Source organism: Erythranthe guttata, chromosome 13 (genome assembly GCF_056151865.1).
Source record: "Erythranthe guttata isolate IM_541 chromosome 13, IM_541, whole genome shotgun sequence".
Lineage (NCBI taxonomy): Eukaryota > Viridiplantae > Streptophyta > Magnoliopsida > Lamiales > Phrymaceae > Erythranthe > Erythranthe guttata.
This window is the reverse complement of record NC_142545.1, coordinates 1,149,000-1,175,535: the sequence shown is the minus strand read 5'-3', so window position 1 is coordinate 1,175,535 and position 26,536 is coordinate 1,149,000. Positions and strand designations below refer to the sequence as shown.

Here is a 26,536-nt window from a genome sequence, read left to right as displayed (position 1 = left end):
AGTACTCTTCTACCAACTCTCTTGTCTTCTACTTTCTTTCTTCGTTTCCATCACTTAAGCATTCGAGCAACACATTCGGGAGAGGCTGACTTAGCTATCGCGAGGGGCGAGAAGGAGCTAAGGCCGCACGGTTCTTTGTTGAGGGAACAAGTCCGTGACATCGCGCTCGAGTTCATTATTTAAATAAAATGTAATATACAAAAATAAAAAATAAATAAATAAATAAGCCTCGCGAGTGGGCTCGTGAGCTCACGAAGAACTAAAAAACGCTCGAGCTCGAGCTTGCGAGTTCGAGTTCGAGCTTTTTTCGAGCTGGCTCATTGAGCTCACGAGTCGGCTAAACTCGTTTACCACTCCTAATTTACACTTTGTGGATTTGAAGTTTGAACCATAGATGTACACATAATCACAAACACACCCATGTGTATATGTGCTCAGTAGGTAGTTATTTAATCAAATATACGGTTCAAATCCACCCAATGTACATAACCAGTTGTAGCATCTAATCCCTATAAAGATATATGAATAATAAAAATGTGAGGGCATTTTTGTCCATTTATTCCAAAATTTATCCAAGTCAAGGGGTATATATTTATTTGATCATTTTAATAGTTTAGGAGTTTGTATTGATATATTCATGCACACAAACTTCTCGGTGCAAATGAATTGTTGAATTGTTCATTATTTCAAGAAAAAACTGGAAGGACTCAAACTAATATGATGTTAATGACAAAGACCTTAATTCACGTCCGTTGGTCTAACATTACGTATACTATGACTCTTGGTTTTATTTTTTTTGCCTTATAAAAAGAAGAGGAGGATGCAGCCGTTTTCTTAACTAGTACAAACAACAAAATGTCTGCTGATAAAGATGTTAAGTTCTCACTAAAAGTTATGACAAATAAGCTACGAACAAAGGTTCTATTTGCAGAAGCCGATAGCAGTTTCGTAGACGTTTTGGTTAGCTTCTTGACGTTGCCATTGGGAACAATTGTGAAAGTTCTGAAGAAGCACTACGGAGATCATGACGAAGGGGCAGCTGTCGTTATTGGAAGCCTAACAAGTTTATACAATGGCTTAGCAAATTTGGAGAGCGCCCATTTCTGGACAGAGGGTTGTAAGGAGGTGCTTCTCAATCCGAGAAGCTCGTTCGAGGCTGAATGTCTTAATCTGAAAATCGATATTAGTAAAAGTCAGCCCACTGAACACTTCACTTGTAAAAGCCGGAATTGTACGCTTACGAAGATCTATCGTCGAAGTGTGTACTATGATACTGTTACATGCTGTTGTGGAGTAAAAATGGAAAGAGAAGCAGGTGAAAAGGTTGGTAAAACTGTTGATGGTGGAGTATTTACTGTCGATACAGATTCTTTTATAATATCCGATCATCTTCAGATATTTCCTACTACAAAAGGATTTCTTCAAACTTTCAAACTTTTAGGCATAAATGATACTGATATCGGCGAGCCAATGATTGTGACTTTTGGACTCAATGAGGTAAGTCATTTTTTCTTTAATTTCTTTTTTTTTTTTTATATATACTCTGTATTGTTTTATTTATTTGTTTTCTACTGTTTGTAGATTATGGATTTGCTCAAGGTATCCTTACTCACTCGTACTCCACTGTCTAGCCTCGTCTTCAATACAAGACAGGTTAACGACGTTGAACCAAAAAAATTGTGTCGTGAGGTGGATAAAGAAGCAACTTCTGACTCCAAGAAGATGAATGTCGTTTTACGAAAATCGAACAATAAGATATTATTTGCTCAAGCACGAGAAGATTTTGTTGATTTTCTCTGTAGTTTGCTGGCCATCCCACTAGCAGGAGTTGAGTGCCTTTTCGGCAGTAACACTTGTTTTAAGAGTATAGACAATTTGTACACGAGCGTAGCGGATCTTATTAATGGCAAGTATATGGTGTCGGCATATACAAATAATAAGCTAATGAAACCCAAGCTACCTCACGGTTATATTTCCACAAACCCGATTCTTCCTCTCAGTGAAGAAAGTGTTTCTCGGACCCAAGAAGTCGAGACTTTTAAGGGTTACGCAGCTTATGTATACCTTTGTTCGGTCAAGTTTGTGAGGGGGCAAGGGAAGTATGTGCGGGGACCTAGAATGTATAAGATAACTGACGATTTGATTGTGACACCGTTTGATATGGGCTCAACACTTTCGACTCTCAAAGGTCTGAAAATACCTATGTCTGATGTCAAAGAGTTGGATCTTGAGATTGGTTTGCAAGAGGTAATATAGTTTTATTTTATTTTACGGTAAATGGAACTTAACCCCCTGTAGTTAAAAGCTTTTACAAATGACTTCGTTGTGCTCGTAATATCAATCACCAAGGGGGTTATGAGCTTATATTACGAGCCAAGGAGGTTATCTGTAAAAGCTTGTAACCACAAGGGGGTGAAGTGTTATTTACCCTTTATTTTATTTCTTATGTATGTTAGCATATATATATTAAGACTAATGTTTTGGTGTATTAGGATTTAAGCATACTGAAGGCATCTCTTACGTCAACTTCTGCTCTAACGGATGGATTGAAGATCGATCTCGTGTTAATGAAACAACCTAAGCAAGAAAAATAAGGTCGGTCGCGTAGGTTCTTGCGGAGATTGCTTCAAGCAGCAGTCTTGTTTGGAGTTCCATACAATTGTTAATAGTCATAGTTGTGTTGTCATTTATCTATTATTATGTTCAGATCTAGTTTCATGATATACTCCTTCAACAAATATGATATTAACCACGCCCCGGAAAAAAAAAAATGGCAAAACCCCCGTGTAATCGGTAGTTAAAGGCAAACAAACACCTCACGCTTGTCCGTGTTATTGACTCGCTGTTTGTTCAACTGTTTTTGCGATTTTTTTACATTTTTCGTATGCAAAGACAAAACAAGGTGGGGCAGAGGTGGTGGTGCTCGTGGCCTCAAAACGCAAATCTGAAATGGTGCGTAAACTGGCGGTGGCTATGGAGGATGGCTACGGAAATGGTGGTTAGTTGAAGAATTTTATTTTATGTTTTTGGGTTTTTCGGAGATATGGCTTTATTGAAAATGTCGGGAACTGAATTGAAAATTTTGAAAACTGTATTTTGGCACAAATAAAAATTCTAGGGTGAATTTTTTATTTTTCAAAATTTCTGACTTGGGTATTGATCCATCGGGTTTTTTATTATTTATTAAAATTCTATTAATTTTAGGAGTGCTTTTTTCGTCTTTTCACAAGCGGTCAACGGATGAAAATAAAAAAGCGTCTGTTAATTTTGCACTTAATTTTTCATACGGATTATTTTTCATATGGGAAAAAAGAATTCTTCCTATACACAACAACAAATCCACACGTAAGTTATGGGAATATAATTCCAATTGGATTCTAACAAGTGTAAAGAAACCAACACAACGTAGGATTGCAAGAAACCCAAACACGGTCACTACCAATTATATATAGCTTTGTTTACTAGAATTTTCATCTGAATTTTCTTAGTTCTAGTCTTCTACAATATAATCTATAGAAACATATATTATAATGGTTGATGAAGAGAATTTTCAGTTTTCTTTGAAAGCTGTTGTAAATAAAAAGAAAACAAAAGTACTATTTGCGGAAGTCGACCGCGATTTCGCCGACGTATTATTGAGTTTTCTGACACTGCCATTGGGAACAATTGTCAGAATTCTGAAGAAACACTATGGAGATGATCAAGAGCCATCTGTCAACAATATTGGGAGCTTAACCACTTTATATAACGGCGTAGCAAATCTCGAAAACGCCAGTTTCTGGACCGAGGGTTGTAAGGAGATTCTTCTGAATCCGAAAAGTTTGTCTGAAAGCGAAGCCGAGTGCCGTAAACTAAAACTTGATATAAGTGAAACTCAGCCCGTCGAGTACTTCACTTGTAGAAACTCGAATTGTAGAGCAAATAATGTCCGATTTCCGTGTTTAAGCATTTATTATGATAATGCTACATGTTGCTGTGGGGCAACAATGAAAAGAGAAGTAGTTCGAAACGAGTATCGAGATAATGACGGCAACGCATTGTCTTTCGTAGGTCAAAAGATGCCTGAAGCTAATGATTGCGAGGGCGGGGTTTTTACCCGAAATTCGGATTCTTCTTTCGTGATCTCCGATGATCTTCGGATACTTCCTAATACGACGGGTTTCGTGCAAAGTCTCGGAATTCTCGGCATTGCAGACACATATGGGGCGGAGCTAAGGAATGTGACTTTTGGATTCAATGAGGTTAGTATCTTCATTATTTTGTTTTAACTATGTTTTGTTAAATGGGAAAATGCGTATTTAGAGATTTAGTCCTCTTACTTGTTGTATTTCAATTTACATGCTATAATTTTGCAAGTATAGTATTCTTGGTTCTGTTTTGCATGATGTTTTTATTTTAGAGTAAATTACACTTTAATGTCAATGTGGTATAGGTAATTACAATCACCCCTGAAATATTGTTAGAAAATCTAACGAGATAATGCATTGGTTACGTTATTTCGATAGAGTTTTAATAGAGTTTTAATGGACTATTAGTTTCAATAAGTGGCAGAGACAACATAGAGTTAGGTGGTGACGTGGTTCCCCCAATATTTTTTAAATCACCCACTAGCTCTATGTTCTTTCCACCACTTCGAGAAACTAATAGTCCTTTAGAATCTTATCGAAATAACGTATCCAATACATTATCTTAATGCATTGTCCTGTTAGAGTTTCTAACATATGTTTAAATTTTGGCTAGATTGTTAGCTACATCAATAAACCCTAGTAATTTTTTCAATGTTCAAGGTGAAATAGGACCAAAGATGATAATTCTCCATAGTTATTGTATGTAAAATAGAAATATACATGATCTAAATTACATTTTTTCTTTGTTAAATATTACTATATCTCAATTGAATGACAAATATTGTTTGTCTCTATTAGATTATGGATTTGCTCAAGGCCTCATTATTATCCCATACTCCGCTGACCGACATCATACTCAACAAAAACCAGATCTACGACTACGCTCGAACAAAATACGAACCACAATTTTCACTTGAACGGATTGCGACGACGAAAGCAACTTCAAGCTCTAAGACAATGAACTTAAAACTCGTTTCACAAAAATCAACCAAAAAGTTATTGTTTGCTCAAGCTGAGGATAATTTCGTCGATTTCCTTTTTAGTTTTCTCGCCATCCCACTAGGAGGAGTTGAACACGTTTTGGGCGGTAACACTTATCTTAAGAGTATAGACAATTTGTACCGGAGTGTGGCAGATCTTACGGACCACATAGCGAGTAAAAACATGCTAATGAATCCGAAACTACATCATGGATATATTTCCGTAAACCAGATTCTTCCTCTGAGTGAAAAATATCTTTGGCCTACATTTAAAAGTGAATGGGGTACTATAAAGTTTTCTTCTGCTAAGTTTGTGAGAGGGAAAGGGAAATATGTGAAGGGACCAAGAATGTACAAGATTACCGATGATTTGACTGTCACACCTTTCCGTATGACCTCAACTATTTCCGATATCGAATCCCTTGAAATCCCTTTATCTGACATCAATGAAATGGAGCTTCAGATTGGGCTGGAAGAGGTAATATATAAGGGAGCAGCTAAAACAAATATCGGTTTTTTCTCACTTCAATACCACCAACTTAAAAAATAAAAAATAAATAGGTAATGGCATTATTACCCTTAATGAAAATCGATATCACACAAAAAAATAGTCTGATATTGATTTTATTAAGGGTATTAATTTCATTACCTATTTATTTTCTATTTTTTTATGTTGGTGGTATTGAAGTGACAAAGAAACGGGTATTTGTTTTAGCCGTCCTCAATATATAATTTGAATTTTTATTTATTTTTAGTATATATCTTATGTATGACATGTATGTTGAGGGTACTAATTCTCTTTTGTGTAGGGTTTAAGCATATTGAAGGCATCTCTTACATCGACTTGTGCTCTAACCGATGGCCTGAAGATCGATGGCATGTTCATGAAACAACCAAGTAAGGAGACCGATGTTAGTCAAAATCGTCGATCTCACTACAGCTTCATCGAGAAGTGTTTTCCGTGCTTCAATCCACCATATACGAAGTTGTAGTTTATATTTGAAAGCTATTTTAACTCTTCAACTACCTTGAAGTTACATTATTATTTTACTCGTCGAAACTTTACTCTTCTACATTTCCTTTAATTCGTTATTATTTTTCCATTTATTTCCCAACTCCTGTTACTTCCAAATTGGTGAGAATTGTTATTGTGACTAGTTAAAACATTATTTTCATGCACTTTACAACAACTTTGGACGTTATAGCAATTGAAATTAGTAGAATAATATAACAATAATTATATCAAATATAAATACTGCTATCGATACTAATACTAGCTAATTATAATACCCATTAGAGAATTTCAGTTATAAATCGAGAGAACAAAACGGCTCTTCTTCTTGTTCTTCTTCTATTACTTGGAATATATTTGTACCTCAGATTTGCAGTGACGGTGGCGTCCGATTTGTGGTGTTGGAAGAGATGATGGTTGCTATTTTTGGTTCCAATGAAACAATGTGATTTGACAATTTTACCCCTCCTCAAACACATGGAGCGACATTCCGGCGACAATTTGGCCAAAAGTAGCAAATTTCGTGAACGGTGCTCCAATTATGTGAGCCCAAGGGGCACCGTGCAACTTTTTGTAGTCTAGAGGGCAAAGTGCAAAACGCGTCAAAGTTTGGGGAGCATAATGCCATTTACCCTTTTTTCAATGGTGGAAAGTGTCAAAAGAATATATGTGGTTCAAAGTGGGATTAAGCCAAAAAAAATATAAAAACATATTATTTTTGTTTTTTGATTTCTGAAATAACTATATACGATCCGATGTGACCAAACAAAGTCGGGGACTTTGTAAAAAAAATCAACACTAGTCCCTTAGCACTGGCAGTCAGCTAATAGAGAAGCAAGAAATGGGTTAATATACTTTTAGTCCTTATGTTATACACTAAAATTGATTTTAGTCCATATATTAACTTTTTTAATGATTTTAGCCCTCAAACAAACCACGTTTTTTCATTTTCGTCCTCCATCTGAATTGTGGTTGGTTTGGATGGAAAAGGGCACATGTTTTGCATATGTGACCTATTTGTGATCAAATTGTGAAGATTGCAGCAGTGGAATTCAAAGATAAATGTCACTAAAATTGAGGAGCCAAAATGGTATTGGAAAAAAGAACCACCTAGCAAACCAGCAACAAATATAGGGAACCATAAGACAAGGTTTGATGCATTTTTGAGAGATTTATTTGGATTTTATGCTTTTCGGTCGAATTAAATAATAATTTAAGAATGTGAGTTCGAATGCCACGAGCTTTCCATTGATCTAGGTACACGATGTTTAAGTCAGATGATATCGCGTCTTAATAATTAATTCAAGGGTGAATTCCACTTTTCTCCATTGTAGTTTGGCTCGATATCACTTTATCCCATCTACTCTCGATTGCATCGATTTGCCCCCATGTACTGGAAAAATTGTCTCAATATATGACTCTTGCGGTTAATTTCCAGACTTTTGACTTTAACACTATTTAATCTAAGTCTGAAAATTACAAAAAATAAATAAATAAATAAACCACCCCTCTCAGTTTAAATAATTATTAAAAAAATTATTAATTTTTTTTTAAATAAAAAACAAATTATGGCTGCCATATACTATGCTTTCTCGTTGTTTTGATTTTTTTATTAATACTTTTTGTTTTGTTTTTTTTTTTTGTTGTTTAATACTAATTTAAATTGGGAGGGGTCGCGTTTTTGTAATTTCGGAGTTTAGACCAAGCGGTGTTAAGTCCAAATGTCTGTCAACTAACAGTAAAGGCCACATTGATACAAATTTTCAAGTGCTGGGGACAAATCGATGCAATTAAGAGTAGAAGGGGTAAAGTGATACTGAGCCAATTAAAGTAGAAGGGGGAAGTGGAATCTACCCATAATTCAATACTTGAAAGCAATTAAATAAAATAGTGATTAGGTGCCCTCAGATATTGATTATGCGAGCTTTTTAGTTTTTACTAATAAATCAATGTGGGATGGGATCAATTTGTTTTATTTTAGGAATAAAGATACGAAATCCTATTTTATGTAAATAACTTATAAGAATCCTAGTAAAATAAAAGTTAATTCCTAACCAATTACGTCAATTACAATCAATCACACAACAAATATAATTTAAGAATTCAAACCACTAGGAAGCCTCTCACCAAGATCGTTACAAAGCCGATTTGTTTTTGATATACCTAAATGGGCCGGCCCAATGGGCCCTCAATTTTATCTACTAATTAGGCCCATTACACGAAAGCCCAAGCTCCTTCAAAATTAGGCTTGGGCCCAACAAAGTAAGCCCAACCCATTCAACGATATATAAATAGATGTTTTACTCATTTATTGGGGTACGTTCTGATTATTCACAATCAATCTCGAATATTATTCTCTCAACTATCTCTACATCCGTACATCTGACTTGAGCGTCGGAGGGGTTTCCGCCGGATCAACCCCCGGCTTAGTTCACGTGCGCTCTTTTCGCAGGGACCTCAGGATCATCAAGTTATCAAGCTACTGATCCGCTTTGCTCTCTCAGCTCATTTTCTACATCACCCTAGGTGAGCTAAATTTTAGCATCATCATTTTGGCGCCGTCTGTGGGAACGATGCAAACCAGATCACGTAGCCAACAAGATCCTCCTGAGGCGTCAGCTCGGAGAGAAAATGACACGGCTAATAACCTCCCAGTCCGTGGAGGATCTGGCATACCACCTAGGGGTGGGCATTCGGGTCGGGTTATTCGGGTATAACCCGACCCGGTCGGGTATTACCCGACCGGATCGGGTAATTTTTTATGAAACCGGGTTTTTTCCGGGTTCGGGTACCCGGTGCTCCCAAACCGGGTCGGGTCCGGGTATTAGAAATCCTACCGGGTTACCCGATCGGGTACCCGGTTGAATTTTTTTTTTTTTTTTTTTTTTTTTTTTTTTTTTATATATATATATGTATATATATATATCAGTATATGTATGTTTATATGTATGTGTAATGCAGTATATGTATGTATATGTCTATATATATGTATAGTCTGTATCTCTGTATATATATATATATGTATGTCTGTATATATATATATATATATACGTATGTCTGTATATATATACATATATGTCTGTATGTCTGTATGTCTATATATATATATATATATATATATATATATATATATATATATATATATATATATATATATATATATATATATATATATATATATATCTTAAGTAAATTTTACTATTTATTTTTCAAAAATGAAAAAAAAAAAAAAAAAAAAAAAAAACAGGAAAACCCGAACCCGACTCGAACCCGACCCGAAATAACCGGGTACCCGGTTGCCGGGTACCCGGTTATCTCGGGTCGGGTTCGGGTAATATTTTTTTTGAAAAAAACCCGAATAACCCGACCCGACCCGAATGCCCACCCCTAATACCACCACATCCACGTACCGCGGAGCAACTCCCCCCACGTGCCACGGAGCCACCTCCTCCACGTGTGGCAGATCCACCTCGCGAGGTTCAGGTGATCCCTCCTCGGGACCCACCACTCGCCGATCCACCACTCCCCGCTCCTCGAACGGTTCAAATAACCGAGGACGCGCTCCAACGCATGATAGCAGAAGCCTCAACTCGCGCTGCCATGGAGGCTGTAACTCAATACATCGCCACGATGGGAGCAAACGCTCCCAATGCGATACCAGCACCAGCTCCCCTGTAGCGCCACCCATGGCCCCACCGCCAATCCAGAATCAAATAAGTGTCTCCTCCTCTACCTCGGATCCACGGTCCCGAGTGCAGCTATCTACCAACCACAGAGGAGCACAGCCCAGACAGCAACGTCCGCGCTCACCCCCACGGGGGAATGCGTCACCACCGAGAGTCCCTCTCTTTAATGAGGGAGAAGGCGAGGTAAACAACAGAATGTCTCGCCAAAACCTGTTCTCCCAACCAAATAATCAGATGGGTGAAAGAATGCCTCCCCCAACAAGACGTAGTCCCTTCACCATAGACATTCTCAACGAGGTATTACCTCAAGGAGTAAAGATCTCGGGGTTACCACAATTTGAAGGGACCACCGACCCACAGGAACATATAGAGAAATTCAGTGCCATGGCAGACTTGTATGGCCCAACCGATGCTGCGATGTGAAAAATGTTCCGCACCACCCTCTCCAAGAGGGCAATGAATTGGTTCAACTCCCTACCCATAGGGTCGATTGACACCTTCGCTCGGTTGTCGACCCGGTTCACCAATCAATTCGCCATCAACAAACAATATGCCAAGACCCCAGCTCATCTTTTCTCTGTAGTACAGAGAGATAACGAAACGCTCCGCAACTACATTAAGCGTTTCGTAGAGGCTGTCCACGAAGTCCCCAGTGTGGGGCAAAACATGCTCTCCGGGATTATGCAGCAGAACTTGAAACCTGGTAGATTCAAAGAATCTATCGCCGGAAGACCCCCAGGCAACTTAGAGGAGTTACTGAATCGAGCCGAAAAATACCTCCGGAAAGCTGAAGCCTCCCACCCCATTGGCAAGCTCGACCCAAAGTGGGAAGGACCATATAAAATCACAAAAGTGGTCAACACTGGAGCATATCGCCTCGAGAACATTGATGGACACCCTATACCCAGAACATGGAATATAGGGAACCTCAAACGGTTCTACGCTTAAGGTATACATCCACCTTTACTTCAGATCAGTTGGGGTCACCACCCATCATACCCCTCCTATATGAAAGTTACTTACAAATTGTCACCCCTAGAGGCTTATCAAACAGGGCCATTAAGGCGAATACATTAATAAGCCGCGAAATAAACGCCGTGATGATCCTCCACGCCGAGATAACAATCGAGATCAACAACAAAGGCGAGAGGATGGAGGTCATCGACGTGACGTAGATAACAACGATAATCAGCCTACCCGAGGAATCATCTTCTTTATCTCCGGAGGACCGGCGGGGGGCGATTCACAAAATGCAAGACGCACTCTTGCTCGATCAGCACGCATGAATCACTAACATGCCGCTCCGTCCGCACACATATATCAAATACGAAGACCTGATCACAGCATAGTCTTCAACTCCTCCGACCTTGAAGGTCCAGATGAAGACCATGTCGATGCATTGGTAGTAACAACAACGGTGGCCAACTTCTTGGTCAAGAAGATATTAGTGGACGGTGGGAGCTCAGCTGACATCATGTACCTCCACGCGTTTAAGCAGCTGGGCATAGATAATGCCCGGTTTAATCCCGTCTCCACACCCCTGAAAGGATTCACAGGAGAAGGATAACTATCCTAGCAACTAAGTCTAAGCTCCCCTACCGCGAGCGGACGACGTACCCACAGTGGAGTCGTCCGCAACCATGTCATTCACGAGCGTTGTGCCCGTCCCATTAACATCTACCGCATCCTCCTCTTCATCGGATATGCCAACTTCCATCCCACGAATCACTTCATCGCTGATCCCACCCGCATCGCGCAGATATTTGCGACAAGCACGCACTAATGGCTTATAAACCACAGCCAATGCATGCTCCTCAATCATAGCAGCACACTCATCACTACCTCGGAAGCTAGCCTTGGTTTCCTCCACGATGGACTTCTTATAAGCCACACCACCTGATGTCGCGAGGAACCTCTTCCCCGTCACCTTCTCAGCTTCGTATTTCTCTTTGAGCTGGTCGTAGCATTCGTTCAACTTATGAACATCATCCTTATACGCCTTCGCATCACCTCGAATAACCTCGAGCTCCTCTGTCCTCTCAGCAAGCTCATCTGTCCGCCGAGCAAGCTCTTCCGATCGTAGAGCAAGATCGGACCGCGCTACCTCCAACTGGCTTAGAAGTTCATCTTCACGCGCTTGACTTCGAGCCCGCTCCTCTTCCTTCCCAACGTCCACACTCCTACCGTGCTCCATGAGATATCTCCAAGTCGCTACCAACTAACAAAACAAATAAATAGTAACAATATTTTTCGTAAGTCAAAAAAAAAAAAAAAAAAAAAAAAAATCTTGTTTTAAGTAGACAAATACTCACCCGACATATGTCCCCACCAGCTAACTCTAGCATGTGAGAAGGACCCTTACCAGACATCCGAACACGATCATACTCCCGAACGAAACCCTCGGTACTCAACATCGGCAAATCATAGTCCGACACATCCCAGTACGATTCCTTACCATCGCGGTTTACGCCATAAGTAAACAGCTGTTTCCCTCCTCCACCATGGAAAGCATAAGTCTCCTCTGGGTCTACCCGTGGACGCTTAGGCACAACCACATACTCGGTATCCACCCTCTTTCCCTTGCCACGAACCCTCGTCGGTGGACGTCCCTCCACTTCACCAGCACTGTTGCGGTCATCTGCGACTACTCGAGGAATTTCTACATGGACCTCCTCACGAAGCAAACCACTTGAAGAACCTCCCAACGTAGAAGGCACCTTCTTCGATGCCTTCTTCGACGTCTTATTCGCCTTAGCTTGAAGTGCCCCGCAAAGGTGATACCCCCATCTACAAAAGATAACAAAAACATAAGAGACATGAGGGATACACTACCAAAGAACTACAAAAAAAAAAAAAAAAAAAAAAAAAAAACACAAGTCAAGGCAACAAAAGGATATACGGCGCTGACCCTTCGCCTTTGGAATCAAAACCCTCGGGTCAAATTCCACATCACACAATCCCGACTCTTCAATCATTTTCGCCATATTCGTAGTTATCGTGAAACTCGCGCACGTAGGATTCCAAACAACAGGAACGTCAAAAGTGGGAGCCCTCACATAAAAAAAATGGGTCTTCCATTTCCCCAAAGATAACTTCACACTCTTCACGAATTGGTAAGGAACGCGAGGATGAAAACAAAAGAAAGGCGTCATATTGGGCCGATGTAACGTAAATAACGCCTTGAACAAACTCACGGTCATAGGCAAACCCACTAAAGACACCCTATGGTGAAACGCCTCGAACGTAAGAACTGCAGTCGGCGTTAACTGACTGTACCCTATCTTGAATTCCTCGCAAACCTTCAACAAGGTCGGATGCGGTGTAATCTGAGATGTACACATCAAGTAACCCAAAAACACCGTATGAAATCCATCGGGTGGCGAATACAAACGGTCACCCTTCTGAGGCAACAACAACTCAACATTACTTGGCGCTCCAGATAAACGACGAATAGAGTGCAGATGCTCTTCCGTCAACACACTATCAAAATCAACTAAGTCCAAATTAATTGGCTTTTTTTTCTTTTGCATCCTCTTATCAATCTCAATATCACCTGGCGGAATATCATCCTCCACCTCCTCTTCATCCGTCAGCTCAACTTCACTACTGGGCCCCGCATGATCACTCGCCAACGGGGCTTGATTAGAATCGTCACTATCGCTCCCAAAATCCACTATTTGGCGCCGAGAATAACGCCTGCTAGCCACAACCCCATCTACTCGCTCGAGAACATTATCACTATTTTGTACATCGTCACTCCAAGATTCAATAATTTCTCGCCGATCAAAATTTCCTCCGTTTAAAACACCAAGCGCATCAGCACCCTCGGAAATTCGCCCATCAAATTCGCCCGAACCGGGCTCAAAAACACCCTCTAACGCGCCCTCACGCGCGCGCGGAACCCCAAAAAGGCCTTCTTCACACGCGCACGCGTCCTCCAGTGCGGCAAGGCCACGTGCCTCTTTCCCAGCCACACACGCGCGCTCACGCGCCATCACACACCCCAGCGACGCGCGCACACGCGCGCCCTCAGTGGGCAGCGCGCGCGCGTCACCTGCACTCCCACCCTCCATCGATGCGCGCGCACACGCCCTTTCATTGGGCAGCGCGCGCGCGTCATCTCTGCCCAATCCACCTGCCACCACGCGCGCGTCGGGACACGGCCCTATCCCGCGCGCGCGTTCCACCACGTAGGACGCACCGACAGCAGCAGGCCCACGTGGCCTGCTTTCTCTCTCCCTCCCCTCCTCGGTCCGAGTGCAAGCCGCCAGCTCCACGGCTTGGCTCGGCTCCATCTCTGCATTAAAACGCGCGCCCCCACTCTGTTTTGGACGCCCAATTACACGGCTCGAGCCGACTCCGGTCTCCGAGCCACCTACTTTTGGACCCCTTCCCCATAGTCCGTGAACCTACTACTGCAGATCCGACTTTTGCACCCGATGTTACAAACTTCTCGCGTTCCATGCCCACGGAACCAAAAGTTTTCTCCCCCCCTTCAACCGGATCTCGAAGTTTAATTCGTAAAGATTTCGACTTACCCGGATTCGACATGATAAATATTTTCCTCCAAGCAAGAAATCAAGAAACAAAAATTTCTACTCTACCACAAAAATATTTTTTGGAGAAGCAAGAGCACAGAAGAAGACTTAAAATTAAAAATACATACCCATATTTATTACGCGAGAGTTGAAGATTAATTCTTTCCACCGCAGAAGGATTTTATTTATCTGGCCCTGATATATTATACCTCGCTGCCAAATAAATATAATTATCCCTTATTTAAATGAAGGAATCAATTCACCGCCAACGAAAACAATTCAAACCACGACGCAATTAACTCTCGACACGTCCCGGATCCCTCTATACAAGTCCCCATCTCGAATCGAGAGTTGGGGGGCTTAATGATATACCTAAATGGGCCGGCCCAATGGGCCGGCCCAATGGGCCCTCAATTTTATCTACTAATTAGGCCCATTACACGAAAGCCCAAGCTCCTTCAAAATTAGGCTTGGGCCCAACAAAGTAAGCCCAACCCATTCAACGATATATAAATAGATGTTTTACTCATTTATTGGGGTACGTTCTGATTATTCACAATCAATCTCGAATATTATTCTCTCAGCTATCTCTACGATCCGTACATCTGACTTGAGCGTCGGAGGGGTTTCCGCCGGATCAACCCCCGACTTAGTTCACGTGTGCTCTTTTCGCAGGGACCTCAGGATCATCAAGTTATCAAGCTACTGATCCGCTTTGCTCTCCCAGCTCATTTTCTACATCACCCTAGGTGAGCTAAATTTTAGCAGCATCATTTTTCTTCAAAGAAGTCAATAGCCAACCTGTGATTTATTCCATTCGTACAGCATCATGTTTCTTGCTAATGGAGTTGAGTTCAATCTAAAAGTTATGATAAACAAACAGAAAACCAAAGTACTATTCGCTGAAGTCGACGGCGATTTCGCAGAAGTTGTATTGAGTTTTTTTAACTTTGCCATTGGGAACGATTGTGCGAGTTCTGAAGAATCACTACGGAGATGCTAAGGGGACACCTGTCGATATCGGAAGCTTAACAACTTTGTACGATGGATTATCGAATCTCGACAGCATCAACTTACGGAATGAATCCCGCAAGGGGATGATTCTCGATCCCGTAAGCTCGTTAGAAGCTGAACGTCGAAAGCTTAAACTCGATATCGGTGATCCTTTGACCGTTAAGTACTTTTCTTGCTCGGACTGGAATTGTGAGGTACCAATGCAAAGAGGTACTACCTTAACTTGCCCTTGTGGGAAACCGATGAACAAAGAAGTTTGTTTAGAGGAATCTGAAACTGCTGATGATGGCTGCGGTGGAGTTTTCACCGTTAAGACAAATTCTTTCTTGATCTCTAATGATCTGAGAATGGTGCCTAATGTGGCTGTATCGATTACCAACACCGATGGTGCCGAGCTAAGGAATGTGACTTTTGGATTCAACGAGGTAATATAATTTGTTTCTTGATTCTTTTAAAACTTTTGGATTTTTTGTTGAATGTGTATATTGTATATATAATTAGAATTTTTTTTTTTGTAATTTTGGTCATCTATGTTGGTCTATTTAGGGATTTAGTCCTTTGAGTTATATTATATTTCCGTTTCACATGCAATAAAATTGCAGATTTTGCATTTCATGATGTGGCATTTGATGGATTTTGCTGGGAGTTGGATGTTACACCTGTTATTTACATCGGGTGGATTTGGACAGTAGATTTAATTAAATAATTGCCCACTAAGCACACATACACATGGGTATGTGTGATTATATGTAGATCCACGGTTCAAATCCATCCCGTATAAATAACCAGGTGTAACATCGAATTTCCTTTTCCTGATTTTGCTCATACGGACTTTTAAAAGTTATAAGTTCCTAAATTGGATAAAAGTTCTAGCAAAGTAGGACCAAAATAGGAAAACCTGCAAAGTTATTGCATGTGAACTTGAAATAGGATAACCAAGAGGACTAAATCCCTGAATTGGCCAACATGGAGGATCTAAATTACAATTTTCTCCCATATAACTATTTCAGTTTTGTGAATTTTAATAATCATTGTCTGCATTAGGTTATGGATTTGCTCAAGGGCTCGTTAATGTCGCGTACTCCGCTAACCGACCTCATACTCAGTAAAACAAAGGTTTAAGATGATTTTGCCGGACTGAAATATGAGGCCGGAGTTTCCCTTCAAGAGAAGAAGAAATTAGACGCGACCAAGAAGATGAATTTGAGGTTGCACTACAAAAAAAAGTATTTTAAGTGACGAAAAAAATTGTCACCACAAGCTAAAATTTCATCACATAAAATATTACGTGACAAAAAATATCGTCACAGGGGTCGTCGCGTAGGCCCCGTCGCGAAAGGTATTAAGCGACAAAATTATAATTTCGTCCCTAGAGACTGCGACGAAATAAATTTTGTCACAGATAGCTACTTTTCCGTGACGAACATTGCGTCGCATAAACACATTAATTTTGTCACTACAAACTATTCGTCACCACAAAGTATTCTTTTGACTTACTTACTGTGTCGAATTGTTTCGTCACTTGAGTTATAAATCTTTTGAGACAATTTTTTCGTCCCATAAAGTCCTGTTTTTAATGGTTTAAAATGTATATTTTTTTTGCTGCTCCAAAAATTAATTACTCAGCCATATGGATCACGAAACTAATGAACATGAATATTAAAAATATCATTGAACTAAAGATTGCTCTCAAAACTAAAATTAGTTGTATTGCAATATATAGAAACACTTGAGTTAACTAAAACATTCAAGTTAAACTAGAATGCCTAATCTTTAGTGTTTATCAAAAAATCCTTAATCTTGGAGTCTCCTTGTGCATGTGAAGTAATATATTCCTCTCCCCTTTGGCTTTCTTTGTGATCTTAATTTAACTCAAAATTTCATCTCTTGCCTGTGAATTATTGGAAAATACACAGCTCCATTTTCCGCCACTGCTTCGTATAATGTTTGTACCTTCTATCAATCTGCACAAATAAAAACTTCATCTATAAAATGGAACACAGTGAATGAGAAAATAACATAAGGGAAATTATGTAGTATTTCAGTTCTTAAAGTTAAAAATTTACGGCACTGGAAATGGTAGCACTTACAGTAAAACAATATTGATCAAGATGACAAATACAACATCATATGAAAATTACAATCTTACAACAATGAAACATTTACAGTTTACCTCTTGTAGCATTTGGAGCAGTTAGATTTTTCGTTTTTGTTATTCCAGAAAGTTAAGACTTAAGTGAATTTTGAACGAATTGTTCAAAAACTTGGGCTTCGAGGTGTCATCAGTTTGCCTTTTAATGTGTAATACCTTATAAAAATCTCCTACGACTGTAAGGGTATTAACTTAACAAATAATAGTAGAATGTTATACAAGGTCAATCATTTAGAGAAGATAAAGCAATCTTACCATCAGACTCGAGGAGTGCTTAGAAAGTATTCCTTGATGATTTGCCATGCTCAATAGGGATAATACACGTACCTGGAACCTTCATAAATCCAATGAGAATTTTTACCATCAAGACAATCAGGATAAAAATAATTTCAACAAGCAAAACTGTATTATCCATATAAATGCAGAAAAACAATTACATATAAACTAACTGTCAAAGAAAAATCTCAATTGACAACATAACTATTAACTGTAAATGCTAGATAGTTCCAGAGAACTCTTGCAATCAGAATTAGAAATTTACAAAGCTGCTATGGAAAGTGTAATATATATATGAATATATTCCAGTCTACTTAATAAACGTATATTCATTTACTATAACATAAATTAATTTTGTAAAATGATGACTGATTGGCAACAACATCCCATATCATTTACAACTGAAAAACTTAAATAAATCTGAGGCATTGTGACAGTATAAAAAGGATGCAATAACCCCGAATACTCGTAAATTAGAGGTAATAACTTACAACTGGGAGCGGTGAGTTTCAATGTGCCGAAACAAATGTCGTAAAGAGCTTCGTTGACAAGAACTATACACTCATCTTCATTTTTCGACCAGCTGATGAACAGACAAAGTGGCATTATAAATTAGCATCAGAGTTCTAACAAAAAGAACACCTCAGGACGTTGTCATAACAACAATATTTTATGAGAAAGGGAATAATAATAATAATCTAAAACACACGAAATAAACAACTCAAGCATTTAATCGAACAGAATGTATGCATTGAAAAAATGAACAAGGTAAAAAGAATGAAAAAATAACAATTATCAACATCAAATACCTTGCAAGCAATCGCAGTTCTCAGCTTCTTTCCTGGCAACATCGAGAACCGAATAAATCAACTCAACATCTCGGTGTAACGCCCTTTTGCCTTCAGACTTCAGAGTTAGGTAAGAACAGAAAAAAAGATATTATTGAAAATATTGATTACACTTCCCGAGTTCCCGTAGAAATTATTTAGACAACCTAAATGAGGAAAATAGAAATTATTTACACAACTTTCAAACAAAATCCCCAAAAAGAGTCACCTTAAAAAAATAATAAATTACGAAACAGAATTTGAACGAAGATTAAAATGAAATCGCAAATAAAATACACCGATGAAGCGTCGGGCTTCATCGGTGAAAGGTGAAGAACTTAGCACTCTATTAACATCAAAAACCAAATGCAGATTAAGAAAAAAAAATAGATGAAAGGTTAGTCACCGTCACCGATGAAGCGTCGGGCTTCCATGAGCAGCAAAATTGAGAAATTGTTAGGGAATGCGACGAGAGATGTAGAATGGTGGTCCTCGGAGAAGTCGATGGCGACGGGAGAACTGAGGGCGCCGCGAAAGGGGTGAAAAGTGAATCGGAATTAGGGTGAAGAAAAGACGGTGTGGAGAGTTAAAAGGTATTTTAAAATCCTAACATCCAAAACGGCGTAGTATTGTATTTTAAGGGACAATAATATTGTCACACAAACGAAATACGTACAACTAAAAAAATGGAGGGAATCTTTAGAGGGAATACCAATATTATTAGAAAAAATATATTTTTTAATAAAATTAATTTGATGACGAAAATTTTATTTTGTCACCAAAAATCCATGTAACGAAATTACTTTGTCATAACATAACTAAAACTTGTCGCAGTACACAGTGCATAAATTGCCAATAAATGACCGCATTAACTTTCATGACGAATATTTACTTTTGTCACCTCAAATCAATTTTATGGGACGTATTATAATGTTGTCACATAAAATATCAATTTACATGACGACTTAAAATTTTGTCCCAATATCTTACTACTATGTGACAATTTATTCTTTCGTCACAAGAAACTGTCACAAAAGATACTTTTTTTTGTAGTGTTGGTGGTTAAAAAATCGAACAATAATTTATTGTTTGCTCAAGCCGATGATGATTTCGTAGATTTCCTTTTTTCTTTTCTTGCCATCCCACTAGGAGAAGTTGAGTGTCTCTTGGGAAGTAACACTTGTCTTAAGAGTATAGACAATTTGTATAAAAGCATAGTGAATTTTATCGATGACAAGTATTGGGTGAGTCCACGTATAAAAAATAGGCTACTGAAACCCAATCTACCTAACGGTTATGTTTCCGAAGGTACGATTCTTCCTCTTAGTGAACAAGTTGTTCTATATCACCATCGGGATATCAACCAGAAAAAAGAATGGCTTTCATATTCAATCGGAAAAGATTCTGGATGGTTTCGTGCAAAGATGTTCTCTCGAGGCCGAGAAAATTTTGTGAAAGGAACAAAAACGTATATGGTGACCGATGATTTAACTGTAACTCCTATGTGTATGACCTCAACCCTAACTATACTTACGAAAATGGAGATCCCTTTATCTGATGTCAAAGAAATGGAGGTGCACGTTGGATTGCAAGAGGTAAGTAACTAATATAATTTGATTTATAATATATCTCATGCTTCATTTATTCATGTATATATATACATTACGAGGTTCGTTTTGGGCACAGGCATTAAGCATACTGAAGGCATCTCTTACATCAACTTCTGCTCTAACCGATGGCCTTAAGATCGATAGCATGTTAAAGAAACAACCTAAGCATGCAAGAGCACTCATAAGGCGGTTCGCACAATTGTTTAATTAGTAATCTTAGGCCTCTTGTTTGGGGAGATTAGTTGTTATTAACTAAATAATTAATTTGATGTTTGACATCCCTAATAACTTGTCGCGTCGACCTGCAAATATTATATTATCATGATTATCTTGTTTTTTAGGCATGTTTTTTATTGGATATTCCAAAGTTCAATAATATAAGTGAGTTTCGTTAGATTATTAATCTTATCTTGACAACCAAACGAGGCATTTTTATTACTGTCTACTATTGTTGACCGATTAACGTAATAATATTACTGTCTACTATTGTAATATTACTGTAAACATAATAACATTATTGTGTTTGACCACATCAATATTACTTCTTTTGATTTTTATTATGTTTGCCTTTGTTGAACGGTCAACATATTAATATTACTCTATTACACAATAATAGTGATTTTTGTTATCAATATTACTTCTTTTGATTTTTATTATGTTTGTCTTTGTTGAACGGTCAACATATTAATATTACTCTATTACACAATAATAGTGATTTTTGTTGTGTTAAGTTAGTATAAAAAAAGCTCGTATTAAATCCTCTCCTATAATAATGGTGTTAATTATTAAAAGAAAATAGAGTTTATGCAAAGAAAACTAGAAGAGAGTGGGCTTTTATGCAATAAAATTAGCATAACGGGATTTGTTGCGAATTTCCCTTAATACAGGAGGCTATATGTAGTTTACGCATATAGTAAAAAATAAAAATTATTCAATTTTTTTTCTCAATTATATCTCTATACATGAATAAAGAGTGGTTCAGTTCTTTTTACTTGATGCATGTACAATGTACCATGAATCAAATTTCAACAAACAAACTGAAACGCTTCGCTTACAATGTCCCTTTGGTTTACTTTTTGGCCTTATAAAAAGAAAGAGAAGCTGCAGTCATTTCCTGCCATTTTCATAGTCACAATGTCGTCTAGTGCCAAAAATGTAAAGTTCTCTTTAAAAGTTACAATGAATAATCAGAAAACAAAAGTTCTATTTGCGGAAGCCGATAGCGACTTTACAGACGTCTTGATTAGCTTCTTGACGTTGCCGTTGGGAAGGATTGTGAGGGTCCTGAAGAAGCACTTTGGAAAAGAAGAAGAACGTGTCATCAGTATTGGAAGCTTAACCACTTTATATAACGGTTTAGCAAATCTCGATAGTGTCCATTTCTGGACAAAGGGTTGTAAGGAAGCGCTGCTCGATCCTATGAGTTCGATTCGTTCCGTAATGAATGTCTTAAACTAAAACTCGATGTTAGCGACACTCAGCCCATCGACCGATTCACTTGTTATCACTCAAATTTGACTCCAACGATTACAAAAGTCTTGTGTACAAGCAACTACTTTGGTTCTGCTACATGCTTTTGTGGAAAAACAATGACAAGAGTTGCAGGTTGGAAGGATACTCAAGCTGCAAATAATGATGGAGTTTTTACACAAAAGAAAGCCTCTTTCATAATCTCCGATGATCATAAGATATTTCCTAATACCACCGGATTCATTCAAACTCTACGTAATCTTGAAATTACGGAGACCGATGTGGGAGAGCCAATCAATGTGACTTTTGGATTTAATGAGGTCAGTCATAATTAATTCAAACTCGAAGTACTTATTCAAATTTCTTATTATCCCCTACTCCACTATCCGACGTCATACTCAATAAAAGAAAAGTCGAATTAGGCGCAAAATCAGAAGCTAAACCACCGGTTATCCCGTTTGATAAGATGGAGAAAGCTAACTCAAAGAAGATGATTCTGAAAGTGATGGTGCAAAAATCAACCAGTAAGTTATTGTTTGCTCAATCAGAGGAAGATTTCATCGACTTTCTTTGTAGTTTGCTAGCTATCCCCATTGGAGGAGTCACAAGAGTGTAGCTAATATTAATGGTGACAGATACCTTGTCACTCAAGATATGAAAAACAGATTAGTGAAGCCCAAGCTACTCCATGGCTATATTTCTGGAAACCCGATTTTGCCTCTCAGTGAAGAAAGCTGTCCTCCTTACCAGAACATCGTATGGTTTTCGTACATATTGAGATTCACTTTTGCACTTATGTTGTAGGTTTTAAGCATATTGAAGGCATCTCTTACATCGACCGCTGCTCTAACTAACGGCCTGAGGATCAATGACGTGTTACTGAAACAACCTAAGCGAGACCAGTGACCTTGGTCGCAACGGATCATCCAGCAGTCTTGTTTGTTCATTAATATTTGAAAATGCATTTACTAATCAAGATCAAGTTGCTTTAAACTGTATTATTTATTTATTGTTATCCGGGCTTTAGTCTCACCTATGTTCTATAACAGATTAACAGTATTTATTTATATTTATTGTGTGTGTACAGGGCCGGTCCGGCGTATTTGGGGGCCCGGGGCGAGAATATATTTTGTGCCTTTAATAATATGGGGTCTCGGCCCAACTTTTTTTTTTTGATGAAATAATATAGATAAATATTTATTTATTTAAATTTCATTATCAATAAAATATTGAAAATATTAATGTATATCTAAATATTTTTTTATAAAGCAAATGTTAGAAATGTATGAAATAATTTTTGTTTGAATAAAATAAAAAATTTAAATTGTATATATCGTAAACTAAGCTTTAAAATTTATAAATAGAAAGTATATATTTTTTTTTATATTGAAGGCCCCCCATTAAAACTGGGCCCTGGGCGTGGGCCCTGCTCGCCCCACCCCAGGGCCGGCCCTGTATATATATATATATATATATACAAAAAAACAAATTAATTAAAAATCATTTCAATTAAAAAAAAAGTGACACAGATGTACATTTGATGGCTCGGCAGCGGAGGTGAAAATGGTGGACGGGGCGGGGCTTGGGCATTCGGAACATTTTTTTGGAGATATGATTTTTTTGACTGAATCTATAATAATAAAGTTAAACTGGGGCCAAATAAAAAATATAGGTAAAATAGGGGGTAAAAGAGCATGATCATATGCCTCGCATGTCACTTTTCCGTCCAAACTAAGAGCAATTTCAATCAGGCTATTACAAGATTTATTGAGTTTTTGTTGGCATTTTGCCCCCAAACTTTGACACATTTTGCACATTACCCCTGAACTAAGAAAATGTTGCATGTTGCCCCCAAATAAGAAAAAAAAGATTATTTGATAAAACCCCCTCGTATGCATTGTACAGTTAGGATGGGTTCAATTTTTTTTTCTCTTTTTAAGATAAATCCAAAAGATTTTTAATCAACCATAAATAATACAAATCTGCAATGATACCCTTCTCAATAATTTAACCTCCCACACAATCTTTCTCTTTATTTCTCCGCCTGTTATTTTTCTCTTTAGATAGTGAGAATCGTTAGAGAGATGAGGGGGAACAGTAACACGCTAATTACTATATTATTTTTTGGGCAGAAAAATGGATGGAAAAATAAAATGTATTTAATCCATCTGAGATGAAAAGTACTCTACGATGAAATAGGTGGTGATGGTCAGAACACATAATTGAATATTTGGTTTTATATGCTGATTGATTATTGTTAATTTTTTAACCATTGAAGGTTGAGGCAAAAGAGAATATTCAAAAAGAGAATATTCAAAAACCATTGAAGATGTTCCTAATTTTATTAACATAGTAAGAGATTAAGATCTGTTGGATGTGTCAATTATACTGTGTGTGCGCATTAAGTGAATGTGGGTGGATGCGTGGTTGTATAGTGGTGAATGTGGGCAATGTAGTTGTTTTTTTCTATTTACGTAATTCTTGTAATTGTTTTTCGTATTGGATTATGTTAATATTTTAGTGGACTTCAATATTTTTGTAGTGGGTAGCGATGCCATTGTAGTGGATTTCAAATTCATGCTTTGGAGATCAATTTTTTTTAATGAACTAAATTTACACATTGTTGCCTTCTTTTTCTTCGGTTCATGTCCTTTGCAGGCGGACGCCGCCGTTTGTTAGCACCCCATGACGACGGAGGCCTTGCATCAGAAATAATTGCGGCGGTCGGAGGAGGAATCGTGGTAGGTGGTGGCGCGGATGACGGGCTGCTTGATTTCGGGGTTGTGAAGGTCGTGCGGCGGGAGAGATTGGCATGTAAGATGTTGATTCTCTCGGCCTATAGTATAATTTTTTGTAATTTTGATCTCCTTATTTTTTCCCCGACATTAAAGGCTATTGAGAATGGAACACAATAAAGTTACTGTTTGCTTCCATAATTCTAATAATATCATCAAACTCAAATTTGTTCTTTTTGCCCACTAAAAAAATATTCGGTTTTTTTGATATCACTTCATAAGTTATGATTTCCTTAATCTTCAAATCTTGATTATCTTTCCTTAACTGATTTTTTTTTTCTATAATGGATTTTGGAGTATGTTTGTATACATATGCTTGCCACAGAGTGGTTTTCAAATAATTTGTGACTGGAAAGGTGGAGTGGTTTTCAATAATTATTTACAGATTTTTTATAGTGGTTTTCAATAATTATGTACAGATTTTTATAGCGGTTTTCAATATTTTACATAAACTATTATAAAAATATGTACAAAAACTATAGTCGTTTTCAATAATTATTGTACATATTTTTATATATCTGTATATACAGAGTGTTTTTTATGTTGACATAGTTGTTATACAGAGTGGTTTTCAAGTTTACATAATTGTTATACAAAGTGATTTTCATGTTATATAGTTGTTATACAGAGTGGTTTTCATGTTTATATAGTTGTTTATGCAGTGGTTTTCATGTTTATATAGAGTGGTTTTTTGTAAAAAAAACCCACTTTTTAAAAAAAATCAAAACTAAGAAAAAAGAAAAACCATGAAAAAACGAAAATAAAAATAAAACCATTTTTTTTAAATTAAAATAAAAAACATGATAAATATAAATAAGAAAAAAATAATTTAAAATAAAAAATCAAAAATAAAATAAAAATAAAAATAAAATAATTACAAAATTTTCTTTTAAATCAAAATAAAGAAAACTGTTAAATTTTATATTTAATATTTTATATTGTCAAATTCGAACGACCGTACTGTAACGACCATTTAACAATTTATTTAAAATAATAATATTATTAATAAAAATTAATATTTCTTAATAAAAAAACTAAATTCAAAAAAATATATTCCAAAAAACTTTGAACAATATATATATATATATATATATATATATATATATATATATATATATATATATATGATGAAAGGGATGCGTAGTGGTAAAGTTATTATATTTTATCTTTACACAATTTGTTAAATGGTAACTTTGGTTTCTCAAATTTGAGAAACCAAATTAAAATGGAAAAAATTTTGCATTTTCCCATTTTGTTGTTGGAGCTCTATTTTTGGGCTGAAATTATGTAATAAATGCAAATAATAAGTTTGCACTTCACTCTTGGAGTTGCTCTAAGCTTAGCCAAACAGGCTCTTAGTCGGTGGACTAGAAAGATCTCTCTATATAGGGGATCTCCAATTTTTAGTTGGTCAAATTGCCTTTCTAGTTTCTAGAGTATGTCAACTTTGAAATACGAGACAAAATTCATAGAATAAATTAAAGTCATAAACGCATTTTGTTAGACTCTGTGTTTCCCCCGGAATATTTTGTTGGGCAAATTGCACATCACCCCTGTAAATTTATAATTTTCGCACTTTACCCTCTCAAAATTTTTAAATTTGAATGTCCCCCTTCAAAACGTTATTATTGTTGCATTGCCCCGAGAACAAAACTCTGATGAATCTTATTCATCCAAATTGAGTATTTTTGTTGCACTTTGTCCCTTTAAATATTATTTTTGTTGCATTTTGCCCCTTTAAAATGTTATTTTTGTTGCACAATGCCCTCCGAAAAATGGTTGTTGGGCGAAGTGCAACTAAAATAATTTTTTCGGAAGGAGAGTATCTGATATGCCTAATTGGGCCAACCCAATGGGCCTATAATTTCTTTACCTACTGGGCCACGAGCCCAATATCGAAGACCATTATCACAGAGGCTCAATCACCTTCAAGTAAGGTTTGGGCCCGACTATCTCAACTAAGCTATAAATAAAGGTTTGAATTCATTCCTTAAGGTACGTCCTATTATCTGAGCAATACTATTAATTATATTCTCTGGACTATTTCTA

At 37.5% G+C, this 26,536-nt stretch overlaps 3 protein-coding genes and 1 long non-coding RNA gene across 8 annotated transcripts; 3 read left to right on the top strand and 1 right to left on the bottom strand.

The window, feature by feature from the left end:
- The first annotated feature begins 855 nt into the window (after positions 1-855).
- On the top strand, positions 856-2,594 carry LOC148765576 (uncharacterized). Its single transcript, XM_088811792.1, has 3 exons — positions 856-1,497; positions 1,582-2,247; positions 2,493-2,594. Exons 1-3 carry the CDS (start codon positions 856-858, stop codon positions 2,592-2,594), a joined length of 1,410 nt encoding a protein of 469 aa, XP_088667918.1.
- An 882-nt stretch (positions 2,595-3,476) lies between these two features.
- LOC148765575 (uncharacterized) lies at positions 3,477-6,192 on the top strand. Its single transcript, XM_088812061.1, has 3 exons — positions 3,477-4,241; positions 4,926-5,585; positions 5,917-6,192. The coding sequence occupies exons 1-3, from the start codon at positions 3,531-3,533 to the stop codon at positions 6,097-6,099; spliced, it is 1,554 nt and encodes a 517-aa protein (XP_088668187.1). The 5' UTR covers positions 3,477-3,530; the 3' UTR covers positions 6,100-6,192.
- Positions 6,193-15,172: 8,980 nt separating this feature from the next.
- Positions 15,173-16,479, top strand: LOC148765574 (uncharacterized). Its single transcript, XM_088811790.1, has 3 exons — positions 15,173-15,274; positions 15,327-15,782; positions 16,402-16,479. The coding sequence occupies exons 1-3, from the start codon at positions 15,173-15,175 to the stop codon at positions 16,477-16,479; spliced, it is 636 nt and encodes a 211-aa protein (XP_088667916.1).
- A 561-nt stretch (positions 16,480-17,040) lies between these two features.
- LOC148765573 (uncharacterized) lies at positions 17,041-19,237 on the bottom strand. 5 transcript variants are annotated; one of them, XR_016029095.1, is made up of 5 exons: positions 19,019-19,237; positions 18,595-18,779; positions 18,277-18,368; positions 17,765-17,843; positions 17,041-17,321 (listed from the first exon to the last, which is right to left on the bottom strand). It is a non-coding gene; the product is annotated as an uncharacterized LOC148765573 (long non-coding RNA). The 5 variants fall into 5 exon arrangements; XR_016029097.1 differs by having other exon boundaries at positions 19,025-19,237; XR_016029098.1 differs by having other exon boundaries at positions 18,595-18,691; positions 19,025-19,236.
- Positions 19,238-26,536: the final 7,299 nt, after the last annotated feature.

Excerpts from the sequence above, each read along its gene's own strand:
- LOC148765576 (XM_088811792.1), top strand. The coding sequence starts at position 856 with ATGTCTGCTGATAAAGATGTTAAGTTCTCACTAAAAGTTATGACAAAT. Across the intron at positions 1,498-1,581 it reads TGACTTTTGGACTCAATGAG|ATTATGGATTTGCTCAAGGT; the intron begins GTAAGTCATTTT and ends TACTGTTTGTAG. Across the intron at positions 2,248-2,492 it reads TTGAGATTGGTTTGCAAGAG|GATTTAAGCATACTGAAGGC; the intron begins GTAATATAGTTT and ends TTGGTGTATTAG.
- LOC148765575 (XM_088812061.1), top strand. The coding sequence starts at position 3,531 with ATGGTTGATGAAGAGAATTTTCAGTTTTCTTTGAAAGCTGTTGTAAAT. Across the intron at positions 4,242-4,925 it reads TGACTTTTGGATTCAATGAG|ATTATGGATTTGCTCAAGGC; the intron begins GTTAGTATCTTC and ends TGTCTCTATTAG. Across the intron at positions 5,586-5,916 it reads TTCAGATTGGGCTGGAAGAG|GGTTTAAGCATATTGAAGGC; the intron begins GTAATATATAAG and ends TCTTTTGTGTAG.
- LOC148765574 (XM_088811790.1), top strand. The coding sequence starts at position 15,173 with ATGTTTCTTGCTAATGGAGTTGAGTTCAATCTAAAAGTTATGATAAAC. Across the intron at positions 15,275-15,326 it reads ACGGCGATTTCGCAGAAGTT|AATCACTACGGAGATGCTAA; the intron begins GTATTGAGTTTT and ends CGAGTTCTGAAG. Across the intron at positions 15,783-16,401 it reads TGACTTTTGGATTCAACGAG|GTTATGGATTTGCTCAAGGG; the intron begins GTAATATAATTT and ends TGTCTGCATTAG.